Raw genomic sequence first — 22,390 nt, forward strand, 5'->3', positions numbered from 1 at the left:
AAATCAAACAATAATTACCTCCTAAAAACAGGTCAAAATCAGATTAAAGTCTAATTAGATGGCTTTCTGCAGGATTAGGGTTGGGAACAGTAAGTCCTCATCGGCCCAACTGTTTACGCTGATCTTATATGGGCCTGTGAGAATGCTGGGAGGCCTCTTTCATACTAGTTCTTATACAAAAAGAAAAGGGGAGTCAGGCTGAGCCCTTACCAAAGTCCTGGCAAAACAACTCTGTCTTGCAGGCCTTGCGGAAAGATGTCAAATCCTGCAGGGCCCTGATCTCTTGTGGCAGAGCATTCCACCAGGCTGGGGCCAAGGCCAAAAAGGCCCTGGCTCTGGTCAAGGCCAACCTAATCTCTCTGAGGCCCAGGATCTCCAAGGTGTTATTATTTGAAGACCATAAGGTCCTCCGTGGGGCATACCAGGAGAGGCAGTCCCATAGGTATGAGGGTCCTGGGCTATATAGGGCTTTAAAGGTTAAAACCAGCACCTTAAACCTGATCCTGTACTCCACCGGGAGCCGGTGCAGCTGGTATAGCACTGGGTGAATGTGATCCCACAGCAGGGACCCCGTAAGGAGTCTTGCCACGACATTCTGCACCCACTGGAGTTTCTGGGTCAGTCTCAAGGGTAGCCCCACGTAGAGCGAGTTACAATAATCAAGTCTGGACGTGACCGTTGCATGGATCACAGTGGCGAGATCAGGGCGAGAGAGGTAAGGGGCCAACTGCTTAGCATGGTGGAGATGGAAAAATGCCGCCTTTGTTGTACCCGCAACCTGCGCCTCCATAGAAAGTGAGGCGTCGAGGATTACACCCAAACTCTTGACAGAAGGCGCTGGCACTAATTGCACCCCCGCAACAGATAGGAGTTGGCCTCCCAGCCCCATATTGTCTTGACCCAGCCAGAGGACCTCTGTCTTCAAAGGCTCACACACAACCATCCAGCCACAGCTTCCAAGCATCTGACCAGTGTGTCTGGGGTCAAGTCAGGTTGGCCATCCATCAACAGATAGAGTTGGGTGTCAACAGCGTACTGATGGCAGCCCAGACCAAAGCTCCAGACAATCTGGGCAAGGGGACACATAAAGATGTTAAAAAGCATTGGGGAGAAAATTGCACCCTGTGGCATTCCACACACCAAGGAGTAGCGCGACGATAGCTCTTCCCCTAATGCCACCCTCTGTCCCCGACCAGAAAGGAAAGAGTGCAGCCATTGTAAGTCTCTGCCCTGAATCCCCACATCAGCAAGGCAGTGGTCCAAACGTTCATGATCGACCATGTTGAAGGCTGCTGACAGGTCTAAAAGGATCAGCAGCCCTGACCCACCTCAATCCAGCTCATCTACGGAGATCATCTGTTAGGGCGACCAAAGCCGTTTCGGTCCCATGACCAGAGTGAAAGCTGGACTGGAATGGATCCAAGGCTGATGTTTCATCCAGAAATCCACCAAGCTGTTCAGCAACCGCTCTCTCCATCACCTGACCCAGATACGGAAGATTTGAAACCGGGTGGTAATTGGTTAGATCTAAAGGATCTAGATTCTTTAAGAGCAGACGCATCACTGCCTCCTTCAGCTCCCCTGGGAATGTCCCTGCGCCAAGGGACAAATTAATGTCACCTAAGGGGGCCCGCACCTTGTCTGAACGTGCTCTAATCAGCCAGGATGGGCACGGGTCAAGGGGGCAAGTGGTGGGCTTTCCAGGAGTCTGTCCACATCAGCTGGGAGTATCCGATCGAAGTGGTCCAATACTGGACCCAAAGACAGTCGAAGTTTTTGGGGGGCTATAGTGTTTTATCTAGGCAGCCAGGGCTTCTTCGGATGACAAGATCTTTCTGCACCACGTCAGTGAGGACCACTTGCTTTTTAAAATTCTCCCATATATACAGAACTCCCTGTGCGCCTTTTGCAGACCCTTCAAGTGTCCCTAATTTCCAGGGACAGCCCGGGATTTACTGAGGTCATTCCCGTTTCTGATTTGATCCCAAAATATCCCGCTTTTCCTTGACATCCCTGTTTTCATTGGAGCAATGTTGGAGGGTACAGAGTTATCCAACCCCTGAGCCATCTGAAGGGAGCCCTGTATACGGAAGATTTTTTAATGCTTAATGCTTTCTTATGATTTTATATATGTTGGAAGCCACCAAGAGTGGCTAGGGCAAACCAGTCAGATGGGCAGGGTATAAATAGTTAATTATTATTAAAGAATAGGACGTTCCTATTTTCATCAAAGAAATGTTGGAGGGCATGCTTTTGGATTGCTATCTGTAGGTTTCCCCCTCTGTGTCAAATAACTGGGCTCAAATAAGTGTTGTTTACTTTTTACAATACATGGAAGATGGATCTCCCTCTATTTACAAACAAAACATTTAAATAGCTACTATTCAACCAAGTAGGATGGGGTGCGGTCTACAGGAAGGTAACAAGGGTGGAAGGGGGTCACAGTCAGAAAAAGGTTGGGAAACACTGATCTAGTCCAACCCCCTACAACCAAATAATCTTTTGCCCAACGTGGGGCTCGAACTCATGACTCTTGAGATTAAGTCTCACGCTCTGCTGACTGAGCTATCCCATCGGCAAATGTTTGCTCAGACCAGGGACTAGGTCAGGGGCTGAGAACCTGTGGTCCTCTAGATGTGGCTGGATTACAGCTCCCATCATCCCTGCCCTTGGGCCCCCCAGGCTGATGGAAGTTGCATCTCAACCTATAGAGGGCGACAGGTCCCCCTGACGCTGCTACAGAGGGAAGTCTGTGACTCACCAACTTGGAGGAAGACCAGCTCAGGCCCTTTCTGCAACTCTGTGTGGTGTCATAGCCAGATCCTGAAGGCACTTTATGCATCTGAGGAAAGGAGCTCAGCTCTCTACTCTGTGAAAGCTCATGCTATAATTTTTTTTTCCCTTGAAGGTGCTGATGCTTGTGTTATTCCTTGCCTCTGTTCTGCCTAACACGACCAATGTCAGCGGCTGGCATCCTTAGGCAGCTGAAAGGGCCCACAGCTGTTCCTGCCTAATGGAATCAGTTGGGGGGAAGGGAAAGGAGTAGAAGCCTCTGACTCAATTACAACAGGCATACATCCAAGTTGTTTGCGCAAGACATAAGCTGTGGGATCTCCTCCCAGAAGCAGAAGTGGTGGATGGGAGGAGTTGTCTGTCTTCATATCAAATACTGTATACACCTCTGCAGGATCTTGGTAACGATTTATAGGTCTAGAATGGTTTTGGAGTAGGGAAATACCAAACCCAACACTGACATGATTAAGTTTGTTGACTAAAAAGAAGTGGGAGAGGGGGGGATCTGGGGCCTAAAGAGGGTGACATGAGGGGATAGTATGAAGGTTTGATTTTGAGGCTGCTAAGCATGCTAACTCCAGTTCCAGTTGAAACGCCGGCTTCAGCATTACATAAACAGCAGAAGGCAGAAAAACCTGATGTACTGGGCTATTGCCAGTTCAATTTCTTTGGCTGATGGCCAATATCTAAAAGCCAAGGCATTTAGTAGAGAATCTTCAGTGTCACTGTATTCTGCCTTCCCTGGTAGCATCCATCCCCTTGGAATCTGGATAGCCAAGCCCGACAGCTGTACAGTGGTACCTCGGGTTACATACACTGCAGGTTACATACGCTTCAGGTTACAGTCTCCGCTAACCCAGAAATAGTGCTTCAGATTAAGAACTTTGCTTCAGGATGAGAACAGAAATTTTGCTCCGACGGCGCAGCGGCAGTGGATGGCCCCATTAGCTAAAGTGGTGATTCAGGTTAAGAACGGACCTCCAGAATGAATTAGGTACTTAACCCGAGGTACCACTGTACTTGCCTATTCTACATTAACAGATGATTTTTAATGTATCAGAGATAGGAGTCTGTGGCCGGTATCTGGATCCTCTGTATTCTAGTCTGCATTGTCAGGCAGTGGCAATGGGTCAGTGCGTCTTACAAGTTAACCAGAAGGCTGATGGTTCAAGCCCACCCAGGGATGGCTGTGGGCAGGATTCCTGCATTGTGTGTGGGGGGGGGGTGTTGAACTAGATGGACTTTATGATTCTATGGCTTCTATGACCGGGTCCTCGGCAAGACTGACTCACCTAATTTTTGTCAGCTTGGCCAAAGACCACTAGGGTACGCAAGGGCTCTTGGCTTCCTAAACAGTATGTCCCTCCCATCATCTCTCACAACTTCTCACTAATAAAGAATGGAGGAATTCACTCTAAATGTCCTTGCTCATCCTCCCCTTGCTCTTGGGATCGACCTATCTGTTGTGTGGAAGGGTATAGGCCCTGCCCCCTTGCCAAACTAGTCACCTCAGTGACTCTTGGGTGGCCGGGAACTCCCTTTGGCAGCAGGTATACCAGCCTAACTGCCTTTCCTTGTTGGACAGGGAACAAGGTTTAATCACTACAACAGCACCTGTAAGCCAGGACTCTCGTGTCTCAGCCTCCGATCTTGGTAAAACTGAAATATGAATCCAGGCAGTTGCAAATACTATTCTTTATTGACATTTGCAAATACAATACATTAAGAATCATTTGTCAAAAAAAGTCATTTTTTATATAAAAAAATACAACTTTTTAAATTACATGTTTCTGGCCTCTGGCCCTCCCACTGCAGTCAAGCAGTGTCCTCAGCTCAGAAATTCAACCAGAACGGGCTGCACCACCCCTTTTTGAACCCTATTATTTATATTATGTACAAATAGCCACAGAACTGACAAGTTCCTCCAAAAAATGACTCAGGTTTCCACTTCTATCATCATTGGCTCTCCTGCCATGGGACTTGGATGTATACTTAAGAATGGAAGCCCACCCATAGGTTCAGATTTGAAGGAAAATAGGTTATTTCTCTTTTTCCAGGAAAGTAGGCAACATAGCATGCCCTGCTACTGGCCTTAAGAGGTGTACCTGCAACTCTGCAAAATGAGAATGCTCTCCACCTCTGCAAAAGAGGTCAAAACCACAAGTACTGGTAGTGAGCATGATGCACATACCAACTTATTCCAAAAGGGTTTCAAAGCCCCTTTTTTGCTTCATTATCAGGACTAAATGGCTCTCCAAAAGCTTTCCCTTTCACTTCAAAATGAGGAATCCACGCTGAGTGGGTGCCTCTAGCCAAGCCCTACGTACACCTGAATGTCAATTAAGACCATTCCCAGTCGCTCTTTCAAAGCTTCAACCTATACAAGAGCAGCTGCGGCACAATTCTAACTCCCTGAAGTCCCATCGCTGTCAAGATCCAGCCCTGCCCCGCGACGGGACAAAGGTTCCTTGGCTAAAAAGAAATTTCCTTCCTGAAGTCTACATCCAATTCACGTAAGCCATGTGGTAATCAGGGAGTAAAAATGAAGTGCCCTGTGAGGAGAAGAAAAAGATTAAGAGTGAAAACCAGGATGGATGCCAACTCCATACGCATTTATCTGTTGTCATCCAGGCACCAGGAGGGCTGGTCCCCCACCCAACCCCCAGAGATCCTTTGGGACTCTGTTCATTTGCTGACTCCTGTGGGATTTATGCTACTGAGACTCTTCTATTTTGGTTATTTTTTCTGATTCGAAGGCTTTAAGAAAACCAATCTCATCTTTCACATTTTTAATTTCTGTCCTGTCAAAAATGTTTAAATAAAATATATATGGAGGACCCAAGTCTTGCTGAAAAAGAGCAGCAATGGAGCTAGCCCTTACATCAGTGGTGGCAAGCCTGTGGCACTCCAAATGTTGTTGAACTTCCATCAGTCCCAGCCAGGATGGCCAAAGGTCAGGGAGGAAGATGAGAGGTTCAGTCCAGCAACATCTAGAGGGCCCCAGGCTTCCCACCCTATCCTGCACCAATCAATCAATAGAAGACCTTAGTCAGCAGGTTCTGGGAAACTGAACAAGTCTCAAAATTAGGACAAACACATATTGTTGCAGTGTAATTTAGTATCACTTGTGAAAATAGTTCAACTGCAGAACATCTGAAATTGTCCTGGCAGAAACATTGGCTTATTAGTTAAAAGCAAAGCTAAACTATTTGATTTTTACATTTATATGTATATGTGTGTGTGTATATACATGTGTGTGGGTGTGTATATACATATACACACACGCATTTTATTTTATATGCAAATCAGGGACCTTTCCCCAAAACTTCAATATGTTGAAGTATAAAGAAAAAGTTTCCTACATACATGCTTACTTACAGATGAAGGAGAAAATATGCTAAACGCATTACCTTCTGTTAGTAATTACAGGATGTAACTCTATTTTGGTTTTGTAGTTTGGAAATATAACTGTTCAACTGCCTTGAACTAGTCTCGTCCTTAAATTTATTGAAGCACTGGACATCTCATGTCATCCAGCACCCAGACAAAAAGCCCCTAACGACACTTGCAAAATTAATCTTCTTGTTGAGCCAATGGAGCAAGATGACAGCTGACAAGTAGGGGGAAATGCTAAGTTTTCAGAGAGTGTGAAGACGACAGATACTAGTGGAGGGAACATACCTAAATTTCCTAGTAGCTAAAGTTACCAGGCCTGGGGAATAACGCTTTCCAGTAACAGACGGCGGCCCTCCTCATAATCATCTTCATCCACATTGACCAGCAGTCGGATAGCCTCCTGGCCCACGGCCTCTTTGAGAGAGTCCGTGATGAAAACCCCTTTCAGTGCCTCTAGCAGTGAGCCGTTCATATAGTCGCTCCAGAAGGCATCAAGGTAGGACAGCTCTGAGAACTTGATGTCACAGATTATTGAGCCCAGGTCACGGGATTTGAGGATGGTGTTGGACTGCCCAAAGACATCAAACTGCCGCTCCAGATGGTTCTGCTTGTTTGACATCACATTCTGACGCAAGACAGGGTCATGTTCACAGTATTCTGCACGAACACGGAGCCGGATGTCTGAGCAAGACACACAGGAGAGAGAGAGAGAGAGGGAGGGGAAAGGAAGAAAAAGAGCGGCATTAGAGCTGGAGGTCGCAAACAGAGCACGCAGACAAACACACGGTCATGCAACAGTATTCCAGGGTTGGGCTGTTCAACAGCCATGAGCAGGTGCTGAACATCAATACCAACCAAGCTGAAGATGCAGGCCACCTAAGACTCCTGAAGAGTTCAGGTTCCTTAAGATGGTCAGTCCCAGCAAGGGGTGTTCACTCTCGTTTTTGAAGTCTACCTTTTGCACAAAGTTACAGCTGAACTCCAATAATCACTTACTAAAAACATCTCAATTCTCACCCCAGAAACATTCCTCTAGTACTCCCCACCCCCCACTAAATCATTCCTGTTGAGCTATCTGCACCAATCCTGAAAAGTCATCCACAACAGCAAATTCTTCAAAAGGCTTCCCGCCATTTTCAATCCAAAATCTTGGAAATAATTTTTCCAAGTTAATATAGCTTGTTGTTACGGGACGGCATTATCAAACTGGACCACTGCTTTATTAAGGGCCATGAGCGATTCTTGACTTGGAAGGGAAACGACTTGGGGAGATCCTGAACTAAAGCTAACTACCGACAGCCAGCTGGACTCTTTGGCAGGAAAAACTTGAAATTTTAGCTAATTAAGTTCTAGCCATCTCGTGAGTGACTTGCTGCAACAGACGTGTACTACCATGCTCTAGATCCCCGAGCAATTACTGAAGTTCAGCTGTAACTATGGACATTGGGCAGGTTTGTGTTTTGTTCAGTTGCCCAAAGTATTATCAGCATTGTAGCCCAAAATTTAAAAGGTTCAAGAGGGAGGGAGAAATGGAACAAATACAGAGTAGGATATGTTTTAAAAAATGAGGCGGGTGGTGTATTACATACGCTCAACAAGGCCGTCAGCTTTAATTTCTCTGTGTCTTGTGGTCATCACCTGTAGAAGCATTAACTCAAAGTGCAGTCACAGCCCTTTACCAGCAACTTTGTACGGCCTGGAGCCCACACCCACCCATACGAGTTAGCTGCAAGGCAGCTTTTTGGTAGCCGGTTGCTAGTTTTCAACCAGCATGACAATTAGAACCCCTTTTTCCAGATGGGCAACAGCAGAGCTGTGCAACAAATTGAATTTGACAATTGTTCATGTAAGAAAGCCTAGAGCTTATACTAAGAGCAGTGCCATTTCCACCCCAAAATAATCAATGTACTGTAAAACTTGAGTAAGGAACAGATGTCCACAATTTCTCTGTACAGTGTACACCAGCAACTGCTTTGCCTTGATAGGGCAGCACATTAAGAGCTCGGCTGTAGGACCCACTGGAAACCTTTATCACATTCCAACCACAAGCTCCCACCCAATATGCTATATGCAGAGTAACTGAGAGGTTTCATTTTATTGGTACTGTACTAAGCTTAAGATATACAACTTTTGCATCCATGGTTTGGCATACGATTTCATCTAAATACCCATCCCACCCGCTTTCCAATATAAACAGTTCTCTGAAGAAGGATAGCAGCTGTCAGAGTTGGCATCAACATACTGGCACCTCTTGCGTCAGTTACGTCTCACTTAAGTGCCTGGAGGGCTCTTCCTCCCCCAGGACAGGATAAAAGCCTCAAATTATTGACCATGGCGGGGGGGGGGGCACAGCTTTTATTTCAAAACAAGCAGGATGCACATCAACTGCAAGACTGTGGGGAAAGGGTTTCTGCACAACTCAGTTGTACAAGGTGGTTAATTGTTCCATGGCCATGCTCAGCCAGTAGTAATGCAAGCCCTGAGCAGCTGCATCTAATTAGACACTTGACCTATATAGGCAATAATGAAACCAACTGAGGCAGCACAAACAACATGGTACCCACCCAACCCTCCACTTTCAGGCCCCAGTCCCAGTGAAATAATCCCACTGTGGTTTCTGTTTGGAAGTATAGACAGCTTCAAAACACGCCACTGAGCCACATACTGTAGAGGCTTCTGCCAATGTCTTTTCCCAAGTTTGAATCACAGTAACAAGAGTGAAGAAGCCTCCAAGTTAATTACCACTAAAGTAGGATGGTTTCAGAGATTGAGGCCTGTCACCTCATCATCCATGCATACCCTTTAGTGTGTGTTCAGCATTAGAATTAGAAAACTCAAGTTATCAGTTTTCCAGAAAAGAACTGGGAACAGCATAGAGTACCAATTCAATTCAATTCCATATACTACATTACCCCACCCACCATTGACACACATATTTACAGGCCAGCAAAACCCATTACAGACAATGTTAACCGCGCAAAAATGCCTCCATTGTGCAGAAGGCAACAAGTCCCAGAGTCCAAGGCAGTGTCCCTCACAGCTTGTTTAACAAGAGCGCTGCAGGGTCCAGATGCAGGTCGCTTCTAACATAGGAGAAGCGGTGAAGAGGCAGCTGAAATAATCATGAGGGCCACACTTAAGTTTTTGCTTTTTTTAGTTTGTCTGGGTATTTTTGCCAGTGTCTGGTACTTGGCCCGCTTGCCTGGGCCAATACTTATGCTTTTCCAGGGATGAATTTCAACTGTGGACCGAGAGAAACATGGTTCAAGACTTTTAGCACATGGCAACATCAAGAAATCATTCTGAGATTCAATATGGCAAAAGAACACAAAATGGTGTGAAAACCCTGGCCTCACTTCTAGGTAAGTTGATAAAGAGCGACTGCTGCAGATACCAGACACAACATGGGAATTCTCACTGCAAGGACACAGGGTGCATGTTCTTGCTTATTCTTGACAAACCACCAAATGGCACATGTATCAATGCAGGTTAACATTCATTGTGCTGACAGATTTATCATGAGAGAAATAACCAAGCAATGCAAGTGGATTTTGAAGTGAAAAGTGTGGAAGATTTTAGAACTATTAATTGTTAGCAGTTCATCCATCAATGATAAATGTTGACCAGCCAGAGGAAAAACTGTTCAAGAAAACTGATGGAAGCATCTGGAGGACAGGTAAAGTAGTTAAGGGAATGTTTATGCCCTAAGGAAAAAGGATTAACAGGAGCCCAGGATGATTCCATAGCAGCTCACAATGGCCTGATATCTGCAGCAGTAGCTATTAACATAACTAAGGGATCACGTGATATGGGAGCTATTTGCTTTTCTATCTAGTAGAGCAAAACCTTTAATTGACTGGCACTTGAGACATCAGCTGATGACTGTCCCACAAGAGGCACAGTCCTCATAGCTTTAATACCCCCAGCCTGTTTATATCACTCTGCTGGAGGTTTGCAGCATATGCCCCCTACAGTGCCAGTTTTGAGTGGCTCTGTACACGATTACAATCCCAGGAGCTGCCAATGCAGCCTTGTCCCCACTGACCATGAGAATAGCCAACATGCCTTTACAAATTGGCTGCTTGAGAGGCTGGCATGCAGGGTGGGCTGCCTGTGGTTCCTCTGGAAATAGGTAACTCAGCACACATTTAAACACAGATTTGCTTTCACATAGAACTGGTGGAAATCTGGGTGCATGGATTCATTTACCTTTGCGAGACCATTCTGTGAGAGGAGTGCACAAGAGAGACAGAGTCTCTTTATCATCAACTTTTGCTTAGTAACCTGGAATTTAAATGGTGGATTGAGAAAGAATTGGCAGAAATCAAGCAGCAACAAAAAAAGAGATCATTTGGGGGTTTGTATGCTCTTTTTCAGTAACTAAGCTCTAGCTTCTGCAGGCTGAAATAGCTCAGGAGGTTGCAAACTGGAAAAGGAGATCAGTTTCAAACTCCCAAGCTTAGGTGTGCAATTCAGAAGGGTTATAAAATGCAGAGCTTATTTCAGAAGCAGCTGCCTGGAAAACAAGGGTCAAGCTCTGCCCCAGTGAAGCAAGGCAACATCATCAAGTATACAGGCAACAATCTAGTGTTGAATGGAGCTTACAGTTTGATCCTTGCACCTACCCGGCAGAAGCCTTATAGCTGCACCTTGAAGTTGCAGTTTTGACACTCATTGTATTATTTTTGAACCTTCTTCGTTAGAACCCATTGCCTGTAAATTGGTCAGATGGTAAGACAAGTGTTTTTGTGCATTCGCTTTTGTTTCATTTGCATTGCACTGACACAAAGACAATAGCACATTGAGCTATGTAGGGATCCTACACCAGCCCCTAGCACCCACCTGCTGAGTGAGAGCAGCTTCAAATGTTACGTGCAACACAATGCATTTCTGGGTAAGAAAACTGTAAACACTGTGTGTGTGTTGTCAAATCGATGTTTCACAGTTTCCCTATACAGAACATCTCTCCATATAGCAACATGTATCTGAAGCTCTAAGTTAGAAAAGGGTATATGCTGGCGTTAGAAATAGACATTCAACACTGAACTGAAAATCAAGCCAGAAATTTGGATATAATTCACTTAACTGAGTTTTAATATGAATTCAGAGGCAAGTCTGGGATTTAAGAAAAGCCCAGTTTGATGGGTTGATGTTACAAAGTCAGGAGAATTAACCCCTTTCGAAAGTCAGATACAGAACCAGTGCGTAGTATAGTGTGCTATAAAATAAACATGCAAACTCAATAGATGAGTAACAGAAAGATGTACAACAAGGCTCTCCAGGAAATATTACAGCTATATGTTACTGGTGAGCACGTACAACTTAAGAATGTGGACAAGTCATTCATAAGCTTGACCACCTCTTAATACTATTCAGTGCCGGAGCTGTGGCACTCATGACTCCCTTGCTCAGGAATCGTACTTTCTGAAGATAACTAGCTTCATAATCCTCAAAATAGTTTTACGTTTTTCTATACAAAATTATGTGCCGCACATAAAAAATCTCCAGAACCTCATTGTTCTGAAGAATTCACTGAATTAATTGGAAATATATAGTTTCAACGGAAGTTGAATTTATTTTTAATTGGAGATGATTGAAGCAGAAAAATGGCAACTACCATGAATGAAACTACCTCATGTTATAGGGCATGATGTGTTTTGTTACTACAAAAAATAACATCAGAGTAGCTAAACCAGTCTCTTTCCAAAACCAGCATATCACATGTAATGGTGTACTGACATTAACAGCCTCCACATCCCTCCCAGCAACTGGTGCCAAGGGATTAGTAGTCTGAAGGCATCCTTTCCTCATTTATAAAAGCTTTCTTTTTTGTCTTATGCTGCTCTCAGAAAATTCTGCCTGAAGGGCAGGGTATGTAATTGAAGTAGTAAATAAATAGAGCTGGACCTTCTAGAACACTATCAATAAAATAGGTACCGAACAGATCACCCTGGGAATTGAAGACAACATAACAAGGAGTGGGTTAGAACCTTCCCACCCTCACCCCAAAGAGGGGGCCAATGCTCCCATTCCCCAACTGCACTGGAATGAAGTCCTATTGCCAGATTTGTACAGAAATTAATAGTGCAAGCCAAAACTCAAGTTCACTGACATAGAACAAAACTGACAGCACTGCGGCTACATATATATATTTTCCTCCCCCCAACCTTTTCCCCATTTGGCTCCAGCCAGAGAGAAAATGAATCACTGATCAGACCCTTAACAGAAACCAAGCTGCTAATGAGCATTTTAGAATGGTTTCATGGCATTATAAAAATACTTTGTTCAAATCAATGGCACCCCCGGAAAAAAAGCACATGCAAGGCTGACACCTACCACAGGTGACTTTCGTGGGAGTTTGGACCTCCTGCATTGGAGCATTAGTTGATTTAGCTCCCCGCCGCCTGCGGGAAGTAGACTTTGACCGGCCTCTGCTTACTCGCTTCCTTTTGCTCGTATTGGAGCCTAGAGAGAAAAAGACGGGCATAGGCAATTATTTACACCAAAGCCTGGCAAGGAAAGCTCAGATCCATACAGCTACTGCTCCTAACCCCCTCCCTCCAAATCTGATATCAAATGCAAACTATTTAAATTGCTGCCTTTCATCGGGGAGAAGTTATAAACTAGTAAAAATGTATCCACAATTGTAGCAGACAAGACATAAAACAGCTACGTAAAAACTGATGGCATTGTATATTTACTACAAAAAAGGGATGAAACCATACACCTCCCCACCACCCCCGCAGGCTATACAACTCACACACCTGTCTCCCACTGATCATTTCGAGGCTCTGCAGAGGCTGAATTGAGACAGTTGTCCATCTGCCGGTCGGATGAAAGAACAGATGGTCCATAGGTGTATCTCTCAGGAGAAACTATGTTTTTTTTTAAAAAAAATCAAAAGGTAGACACTATGTCAACTGGGAACAACAGTTCTAGAAGAAAGCAACATCAAACCTGTCAAATCAGTTCATAAGTGCCTAGAATCAGAATATTCTGAGCTAAGCAATAGCAGACATAATACCTTAAAGATATCCACCCCCCCTATCTTTCTATTGCTAAAATTCTGGCCAGAAAACTGAGTTGGAAGCTAGGATTATGTCCATTCAAGAAAGAACTTTATTTCACTCAATTCAGCCAGGAAGTCAAAGTTAATGACACTGGATTGTATACGATGTTAGTCTTTCTCAGAGTATATTCACTGAAATGAGTGACTTGGGTCCACTAATTTCAACCGATCTATGCTCAGAAAACAGATACTACCCACTTGCTCTCTACTTTTCTGGCTCAGTACCTGTACGCTGCCTTTTCAGAGTGACATATGGCAGCAGATCATGCCTTGTCAGTACTCTCAGGAGCTGCAGAAGCTGCACGAAGTTGGTTTCATCACATTTGCCCCTCCTCTCTAGCTCCAGGAGCAGTTGTACACCATTCTTGGGCAGTTGCCTCTGAGCAGCAACTTCAAGACTACCATCAGTCTTGCCCAAGCTACATTGCCATTGATTTTTCCTCTTCCAGCTCTCCAGCACAGGTGAGGTAGTCTCAGAACCACTCTCTTCTGCTGCTGCCACAGCCCAAAGGGCAGGATCCAATGGGTGAGTCCAAGGCTGTGTCTCATCCAGAAGGAAAGAGAGTGCATCCATGTCATTCTCTGTAAGCTGGGAACCAATGACCTCAAACATTCGATGCAGGGAAATCATCCCATAGTACTCTAGACATTCTTCCTCCTCCCATATGTGGGCAAAGATTGGTCTTCTCATGTCAGCCATATGGAGACACTAACCCCAAGAAGGATTTACTGTTATGAGCTAAGAGAACAGAACAGATGTGCTGTGCTCTGAACACCACAGGAAAGAGACACGTTTTGGCAGGCTGTGTATGATTATAATACGTTATAAGAGAGCCGGGAAAATAGAGGTCTTGAGGAAGGATCCCAACACTGCTCCACAAATGCCTGTAAAAGGAGAAATGGGGATGATTAGGGCATACCACTTTGCCCCACCCTAAAAAGCTGCAGAATACACACAGAACAACACAGATAAAACGTTTCTAATTCTGCCACGAGTCCCAGCCAAAAGAGGGAACATGCAATGTGGAAGGAGCAAAGATACAGACGAGAAAATCCTCTCTCAAGGCCACTGCTGTGGCTGCCTCCTCCAGAGGATGTAGGGCCCAAAATGCGCCACAAGATGGCAGCGGCAGCAGCGGCAGCCACAGGAAACAGTAGTCTCCCCTCCCCCCTGTCACAAGGGCAAGCACAAACCAGCCCGAGGTGTGTGTGTGGACGAGCCCCGTGCCTGCGGCTCAGCCCCATCTTGGCGTGCGCAGTGACCGCCCCTTCTCCATCCAAACGCCCCTCCCCCCGCTATCCCACTCAGTCAAGGCTCCGCCCCCTATTTGCATAAACAGTCCCTCTGAGAGCGGGGGTGCGGCTCCTCTGGGCGTGGCTTCTCCTCCCCTCCTCCCACCGATGTTGTTGTTTTTCTCTCTCCTGCTTACACCACCGCCGCAATTACGTGTCCTTTTACCTCTCCATGTTTTCGCGACGGCATTTCTGGGACTCCCCTCCCCCCACCACACAGACGAGACTCCCCCCCCCCGGCTCTTCACATACACACATCCCCCCCCGCCTCCTTCAAGTATTTTTCCGCCCTCGTCGCCTCACAGCTGTTCCCCTTTTCGACGCTCCTCTGCCTCTCTCGCCTATATTCTCTTGCCGGCCCCCCAAGCCCCGTTTCCCGGTTTCCCTCAGGGAAAAACGGCTCCCTCAGCCGTCCCGTCCCCCCACCTTCCACTCAAAGCTGCACCACAGAACCCGCCTCGTTTCCTTTCCCCTGTCAGCATTCCTACCCCATACCCTTTTCTCTATCCGGCCCCCAAAATAAAAATAAATCCCACACACGAATAAATCCCCCTCACCGGGTCTTCCTCCGCCGATACAGCCAGACGGCGCCGCCGTTCCGATCTTTCTGGTAGCTTCGACACGACTGCGCCTGCGCCAACCGAACCTCAAGCGCAGGGAGGGTTCTTTCACCCACCTCACCCGTCGCGCAGGCGCCCGAGCTGTCAAGCGTCTTCCACTCCCCCACCTGGCGTCGCAGGATCCCAGGCTGCGCACGCGCAGACCCTGCCGCTCGTCCTAATAACCGCCGGCGGCGGCGCGTGCGTCGCCTTCCCCCGGCTCACGCGGACAGCTCGCTGGTGTCCTCGTGACCCACGTGCGGGGGCGGAGCCTCTTTTGAGGGGGAAGAATCTCAACGGCGGCGGCGGCGGCGGCGGCAAAAGCAACGGCAGACCTGATAAATTCCTCTCGCTCGCAGCCGGCGTCGCTGTACGCCGCGCTCTTTGCGTGACGACTTAATCCAGCTGATTGGGTGGTGTGATGTAGTAATTGAGGACGGCTTTGCGCTATAAGCGCAGCGCAGCTCCCCCTACTCGCCGCCTCTCCCTCCCTCAGACTTATGTTTACGTAAACGGGACGTGCGGTGTCAAGGAGACGGCGCTGATTGCGTAAGCGAGGGAACGGGAGGGTAGATAGGTCGATGCGGCTGTGACAGGAGTTACGTAACATGCGTAGGGAGAAGAGGGAGGCGGGGCGGCAAAGCGCAGTACTGTCTCCTCGTGACTGGGCGGGCCTAGAGAGCCGCCAATACGCTCCTCTTGCCTCCCTCCTGAATGGGCGCCTCTCGCCCCGCCTGTGCTTGTCGGCCCCACCTGAGGGCGGGCTGGCCTTGACGTCACCGAGCCGCTGGAGCCGAACCGCCCCCTTAGTATCGAGGCAGCTGATTGGCTCCCCAGCGTTCGCTGGGGAGTCAATGAGAGGGCGCGGTGCAGCCTAGGCCAAGCAGGGCCTGTGTGAGGAGACAGAGAGAGACTGAGAGCAGGCAAGAGGGCGGGCGAGGAAGCAGCGGTGGCAGGAGTGGGCCAGGCCCACGGGCCGGGTGAGTGGCGTTCCTCCCACCACCCGAGCCCCCCGCCCCTTCTCCCTCTTGGCGGCATTGCAGTGAATTCGGCACAGATCTGGGGGGCCAGAGGCCCCTCCCGCATACCAGCAACACCCCACAGGGCCGCCCCTTCACCCCTTTAAATGGCCATAGCAGTGGCACTGAAAGGAGGGCAACAAGGAGCTCCTGAAGGGTTATGTGTAAAACTCGCTCAGGATCGCCTGGGGTTGACACCAGTTTTTTCCATTCCTGGTATGATCTCTCTTCTCTGCTGTTTAGGTACTTCTGCATGCCGCAGCAGACGTCTCCCTGCTCTTTTTGTTCTTCATTTGTTCTTCTTCTTGTACCTCCATTATAGGAACTCATTTGGAGCTATGCATGACTTTTCTCCCTTTATCCTCCCAGCAACCCTGCAAGAGGCATTAAAATAATACACCTTATCAAAATGCCCACTATTATTTACTGCACAAAGACACTCCTAATCTCTTATCTACTTTTCCTGTTGTTCCCTTATCTTTCTTAAGACATGATGGTGTCTTCCAAAAATTAATATTCCTTTCCTGTTTTTATTTTTTTTATTTTAGGCCGAAACAACTATCCATTCATACACAGTGTTCAAACACTGATTTCCTCTTCTTTTATAATCTGTCATGGTACTTGAACTCACCTTGGTTTTTCTCTCCACTTGCAGGCGAAAGCTTGCAGTTACCATGGAAGAGGAACTGCCTCCCTCTTTGTTCTTCCAGCATCAGTACATGTGCTCGGAGTGTGGACTCCTCTACAATACTTTGGAGGAGGTACTGATCCACCATCAGAGCCATCTAGGCGAGCCCTATGAGCCTGAAGCTGCTGCCACTGTTGTAGACACAGGGCCCCAGCAGGATAACCGCTACCAGTGCCTGGAGTGTGGCTGTGTCCTGTGGTCACCTGACGAACTGCTAGCCCACCAAGAAGTGCACCCCAGAGAGGTGCCAACCCGGCCTCAGCCTCCACCAGCTACCAGTGGACAGATCCGCTACCAATGCAATGAGTGTAATGAACTCTTTCCTTCTACCAGCCTATGGCTAGCACATCGCCAAACGCACCAGAAACAAGAGGCTTCACCTGAGGCCCCCCTGTCAGCCCCACCAACCTCCCAGCCATCTCCCTTGCCTCCTCTCCAATCATCTGTTCTACCACCTTCCCAGCCAGCCTCCCCACCACCCTCTCAGGCATCCCTTCCATCACCTCCTCAGCCAACTCCACTCATGCATCCCTATGAGTGCTCAGAGTGTTCTTGCCTCTTCCCAACTCCTGAGGAGCTGCTGGACCACCAGGGTGAACATTTTACTGAGATTGAGAAAGAGAGCAGTGAGCCATCTGAAACAGCAGCTCAGGAGATTTGCAGTCAACGTGTTTCCCCGCTGCCATGCCCTGAAGAACCCCCTGCTGTGCCTCCACCTGCTCAGGCCTTCTGTTGCAGTGAGTGTAAGCAGGCCTTTGGGACAGTGGAGGCGCTGCGGAGTCACCAGCAGGAGCACATGGGGAGCAGTGAAGAGTTTCTTTGTGGCGAGTGCCAGCGTGGTTTCACAACAGCCAAGCGGCTGTTGGCTCACCAGCGAGTTCACGTCGATGGCACATACGAATGTCCCAACTGCAACAAGATATTCAAAAAGGCAGCATCCCTTGAGCAGCACATGCGCATCCACAAAGGTGAGGCACTCTACCTCTGCGTGGACTGTGGGCTTGGCTTCTCTACTGAGATGACTTTGATCATGCACCGCAAGAGCCATACAGCCAATCCCCTGCATCGCTGCCACTGTGGCAAGACTTTCAGCAACATGACCAAGTTCCTTTACCATCGGCGCACGCATGCTGGCAAGAGCGGCATTCCACCTACTCGTGGGGCTGGGGATCAGGCACCCAGCCAGCCTCCTGAACCAGCACCCAGTGACAGAGAATCAACTGTAAATGGTTCAGCTTCCCCTGCCGTCGCTGCCTCCTCCCTGCCAGGGACATCAGTAGAAGTGCCCAGTGCTGGGTGTCTGTGCCCTCAGTGTGGAAAGGCATTCTCCACCCACATCCGGATGGTGCGGCACAAACGGGTGGTGCACGTTCTGGAGCGCAAGCACAAATGCCCCACCTGTGGCAAAAAGTTCAAGAAGCTGGTACATGTGCGGAACCACATGCGGACACACACTGGTGAAAGGCCGTTTCAGTGCTCTGAGTGTGGCAAGACCTTTGTCTCCCAGGCAAACTTAGCGCGGCACCATGTGACGCACACTGGAGAGCGCCCCTACCAGTGCCAGGTGTGTAATAAGCGCTTCACCCAGTCCTCTAATCTTCGCCAGCACCGCCTCTTGCACATGGCGCCTAACGGAGAGGGGCCTCACTCCTGTGAAGACTGTGGAGTAGCCTTCTCCCGAGCCCATCAATTGGCTCTGCACCGGACTGTGCATACGGGGTGTTTGCCCTTTCCTTGCCTAGAATGTGACAAATCCTTCCCACGCCGTCGCCTCCTGGAACTGCACCGGCTCAGCCATTCTGGGCATGAGCCTCACCGTTGCCCGGATTGTGGGGCTCTCTTTGTTACGGCTTCCAAGTTGCAGGAGCACCGCTGCACTAGGCGCCGCGACCAGGCAACTCTGCAGTCCTTCCTCTGCATGTCTTGTGGCAAGTACATGGGCTCGTTGGCCAAGCTGGCGCTACACCAGCTAGTACATTCGGGCCAGCGTCCTTACCCTTGCCCACTCTGTAGGAAAGCCTTCACCACCCCCAGCGGGCTGAGCCGGCACCAACAGCGCCATGCTGGCCTGCGCCCCCACAAGTGCTCTGTTTGTGCCAAGACTTTCGTGGCAGCCTCTGGGCTTCAGCTGCACCAGCGTATCCACACAGGAGAACGCCCTTTCCCCTGCCCCGAGTGCGGTAAGGCGTTCCGGCAGGCTACCCACCTGCGGGAGCACCGGCGCCTTCACACCGGTGAGCGCCCCTACCGCTGCCCAGACTGTGGCAAGTCTTTTGTGCAGTCCATGCACCTTGCTGAGCACCGGCGCATCCACACTGGGGAGCGCCCCCACCCCTGCCCACTCTGCCCCAAGACCTTCAAGACTCTTTCCAACCTGCGAAGTCACCGCAAGACTCACACGGAACTGGCTTCTAGTCAGGAGGCGCTCCAGTCTACAGGGTCTCTCGTGGCTACTGGCCAGCCCACCCAGATTATCATGTGCACTGAGTTTGGGGAGGCCATTGCTATCATTGAAAGCACTGAGCACCTCCCCTTGGTAGAAACTATAGAGATCTACCAGACGACACTAGAAGGCAACATTTAGGTGGCTGCCTTTGTTCAGGGACTAAGCAGCCACAGTCTCTTCTTTTGTTCAAGGGCTCTATGCAGGTCAGCAGGAGGGAGAGTACTGCTCCCTTTCCTCCATGCATCAGTTTAGCATGGTCTACAGGTGGCAGAGCCTGCAGACCAATCTCAGTGCCCTGATGCAATCTGTTCAGTTTTGTGGTGGGACCTGGCTCGTAGCCTCACGTGGAGGTTTCTTGAGGCAATGCCTTTTTTGTGTGCAGCGGGCAGTGCTGTGGAATGGCGTCAGATTGCTTGTCTCTGCCACAACTTACATGTTTATTGTAAATTAAAGCAAAAAGTTCTGTTGTACTGTTACATTATTCCTGTTGTGTCTCTGATTATGAGACTCTAGGAATGTGCCTGCCTGCTGCTAGCTTGTCTGTAAACTTCAACTCTCTAGTAGTGTTCATCCACTCCCAGGAAATAGATGGCATCATTTCCTGTTGATCAGAGAGCAATGAAAGCAAAGCCTTTGCTTTTCATGATGAAGTACTGTGGCCTGATTTTGATAGTGGGAAAATACCTCTTTGATAATTTTACAGAAAGAAGGGTTGACACATGCAGCTCCTCTCACCAGATGAGACATGTTTGTTAAAACTATCCCTTCTGTGCAACAGGTTGACATACAGGGTCTCTGTTTCGTTTTGAAGATGTAACCCTTGCTGAAGGTCTGGTCCAGTTTTAATTTTTTTCTTAAATAAAAGTGGGGGAATGGGACCAATATCTTGTTTAGGTCACTTGGGGTATCTTGATCAATTTGAATTTTGTCTTTTTTTACTTCAACTACTGGTAGGAATTCTGGATTTTAGTTTCTTCCAAGATATTTTTCAGGGCAGAAGATAGCAGCATAGGGGGAAAGGAAGCTGTTGCTTTTGTAGCCCTGAACATTTGCCAGGAAACTTTGTTTGTGCTGAGTGGGTTATATTGGGTCTTTCTAGGAACAGGCATTTACATCACCACTGTGAAAGAAACAGATCTACAGACTGGTTCCTTTAGCTATGTTTTACAGAGCTTTTAGGGTAAGATTAGTTAAGGATAACTCATTTTTCTTCCAGAAATGCATGGCAATACCAGTATTTGTAACCTTACTAGAACAAACATGCATAGGAGACTGACCTCTGATACGAAAGTTGTGTATCACTATTTTCAGTTAATGGCAAACATGCCTGAAATATAGCAGCAAACCTGTGGTATTTTTAGAGGAAAACCAGTCCAATTGCAGTAACTGTAATCAAGTTACACAGCTGCTCTTTGGCTAGTGCAGAGCCCCGTGTGTTATCTACACTGTACAGAGAGGTTCAGGTTTAACCTTAGCTGGTAAATATTCAGATGGAGAGTTCTTAAAATTAGCTGCAGCCGCAGGATAGCCTTTGAAAGGTCTTTAGCCACTTGCAGTTAAGGGAGGGAAGGAGGAGAGTCATAAGACTACTTTAGAAAGCAAGTGTTGGTTCATGCTTGCATTATTATAATTCACAGAACACACTATAGAGCCATCCTTCCACTGTCCCATTTGCTGCAGAGTGGAACATACCCAGTGCCTTTTGGCTTAATTTTTGTGCTGGGACCTCTCAGATCAGGGACAATGTTCAGGAATGGGAGTTTTAGTTCAATATCTGGAGGGACACTGGTTCCTTATCCCTGCAATCTGTTCTCATCTCTTCCTTGTTGCAGTACTGTAGCCTTCTTGTGCCTCTGGGCCCCTAGATATCACAAGCAACATACAGCTTAAAACATGCACAGATTTTCAACTCCACAGAGGCTAGCGGTATCCCCAACAGCAAGCCTGGGGGGGGGGGGTTCTTTACATTTAAGTTTACAGATGGTGAAAAATCCATGCTTGCCAACACATTATCGCCTATACTTCGGCTTGTCCCATGCTTTTGAGGTACAGGTCCAAGCGATCTTCTATTTGCCCTGCCACTTTACCTGGTAAAACCTAATTAGTGCTGAATTGGAGCAATTATCAATCAGTGGAAAACCCAATTGAATTTTGTTCCGTTTCAGTGGTAAAGGTCAATTTCCTTGGGGGAAAGCTGTAGTCTGGATGAGCCCTATGTGAAATGTAATCCTTGGGCATCGGGACACTTGGTTTGGGTATGTGGATATGTTATGACAGGAAAACATATAGAGCTCATATTAGTCATATTTTAAAAGGTTATTTCAAACTCAGAGCCAGGTTTTCAAACTCTAAATAGTTAACATTTTAATCGGCCCAGGAACACACAGGTGGCAGGTTGCAAAGATTCATGCTAACAAAACTGAGAATTAACTAGTTACATTGAGGTACCACCTTGTGAAACTGATGGAGGACTAAATAAAGGCCTTTTCTCCACTAACAATTTAATATTCATTTGTTGGTGTGAGGCCACAGTTCTTTATAGCATGTACACATTTTATGTGAATGTAATACCTAGGCACTGGTGTTACTGCAGACAAATCTATACTTCTTTGAAGGGACACAGTTTTTCCTACTTCTCCCTCTTGCCCCACAAAAGTTATGCAGAATCCAGGAAATCCAGCACTGCCACTTGCAGCTGGGTGTGGAACCAACTTGTAGCCTTGGAGCAGTTTTTTTTCTTTTTAAAATAGTATTCCAAGTGTGCAATTATGCAGAAAGGTGGCATGAAGGCTAAGGTCATCTCCAGGAAAAGGTTACAAGCAGGCCTAAGCTCCTGTGCTCACTTCCCTCATGGGAGACATCAGCAACAAAATCAGGAAACTGCATTGTTCTTTGAATTTGAGTTACTCCCTGGGCTTTGGTGCTCAAAGACTGGGCAAAAGCCACAACTCAAGTAATTGCAGAATCTTGCTGTTTGATCGTTCAGTGTTCTCTGCAATGGGAGTGCAGCATGCAAGCTTGAGGCTTCTGATCTCACCCTGAGGGAACAGTGTCAAGAGAAACAAGCTATAAAAAGGACTTGGAGTT

The 22,390-nt window shown here is 47.5% G+C and overlaps 2 protein-coding genes and 1 long non-coding RNA gene across 6 annotated transcripts; 1 reads left to right on the top strand and 2 right to left on the bottom strand.

Annotated features, from left to right (window-relative positions):
- Nucleotides 1-4,473: 4,473 nt before the first annotated feature.
- DEDD2 (death effector domain containing 2) lies at nucleotides 4,474-15,260 on the bottom strand. The gene is made up of 6 exons (XM_079985668.1): nucleotides 15,109-15,260; nucleotides 13,484-14,143; nucleotides 12,954-13,064; nucleotides 12,526-12,654; nucleotides 6,475-6,870; nucleotides 4,474-5,345 (listed from the first exon to the last, which is right to left on the bottom strand). Exons 2-5 carry the CDS (start codon nucleotides 13,956-13,958, stop codon nucleotides 6,497-6,499), a joined length of 1,089 nt encoding a protein of 362 aa, XP_079841794.1. The 5' UTR covers nucleotides 13,959-14,143; nucleotides 15,109-15,260; the 3' UTR covers nucleotides 4,474-5,345; nucleotides 6,475-6,496.
- LOC307221384 lies at nucleotides 7,612-12,461 on the bottom strand. The gene is made up of 2 exons (XR_013841341.1): nucleotides 10,815-12,461; nucleotides 7,612-10,473 (listed from the first exon to the last, which is right to left on the bottom strand). It is a non-coding gene; the product is annotated as an uncharacterized lncRNA (long non-coding RNA).
- Nucleotides 15,261-15,450: 190 nt separating the features above from the next.
- LOC307221102 (zinc finger protein 574-like) lies at nucleotides 15,451-20,213 on the top strand. Of its 4 annotated transcripts, none has more exons than XM_079985346.1 (2): nucleotides 15,451-15,699; nucleotides 16,825-20,213. In XM_079985346.1, exon 2 carries the CDS (start codon nucleotides 16,844-16,846, stop codon nucleotides 19,439-19,441), a length of 2,598 nt encoding a protein of 865 aa, XP_079841472.1. In that variant the 5' UTR covers nucleotides 15,451-15,699; nucleotides 16,825-16,843; the 3' UTR covers nucleotides 19,442-20,213. The 4 variants fall into 4 exon arrangements, with proteins under 4 accessions (XP_079841472.1, XP_079841471.1, XP_079841469.1 ...); XM_079985345.1 differs by lacking the exon at nucleotides 15,451-15,699 and adding an exon at nucleotides 15,712-16,130; XM_079985343.1 differs by lacking the exon at nucleotides 15,451-15,699 and adding an exon at nucleotides 16,159-16,412.
- The last annotated feature ends 2,177 nt before the right edge of the window (nucleotides 20,214-22,390 follow it).

This window comes from Podarcis cretensis, assembly GCF_951804945.1.
Source record: "Podarcis cretensis genome assembly, chromosome: 8".
Taxonomy (NCBI): Eukaryota; Metazoa; Chordata; class Lepidosauria; order Squamata; family Lacertidae; genus Podarcis; species Podarcis cretensis.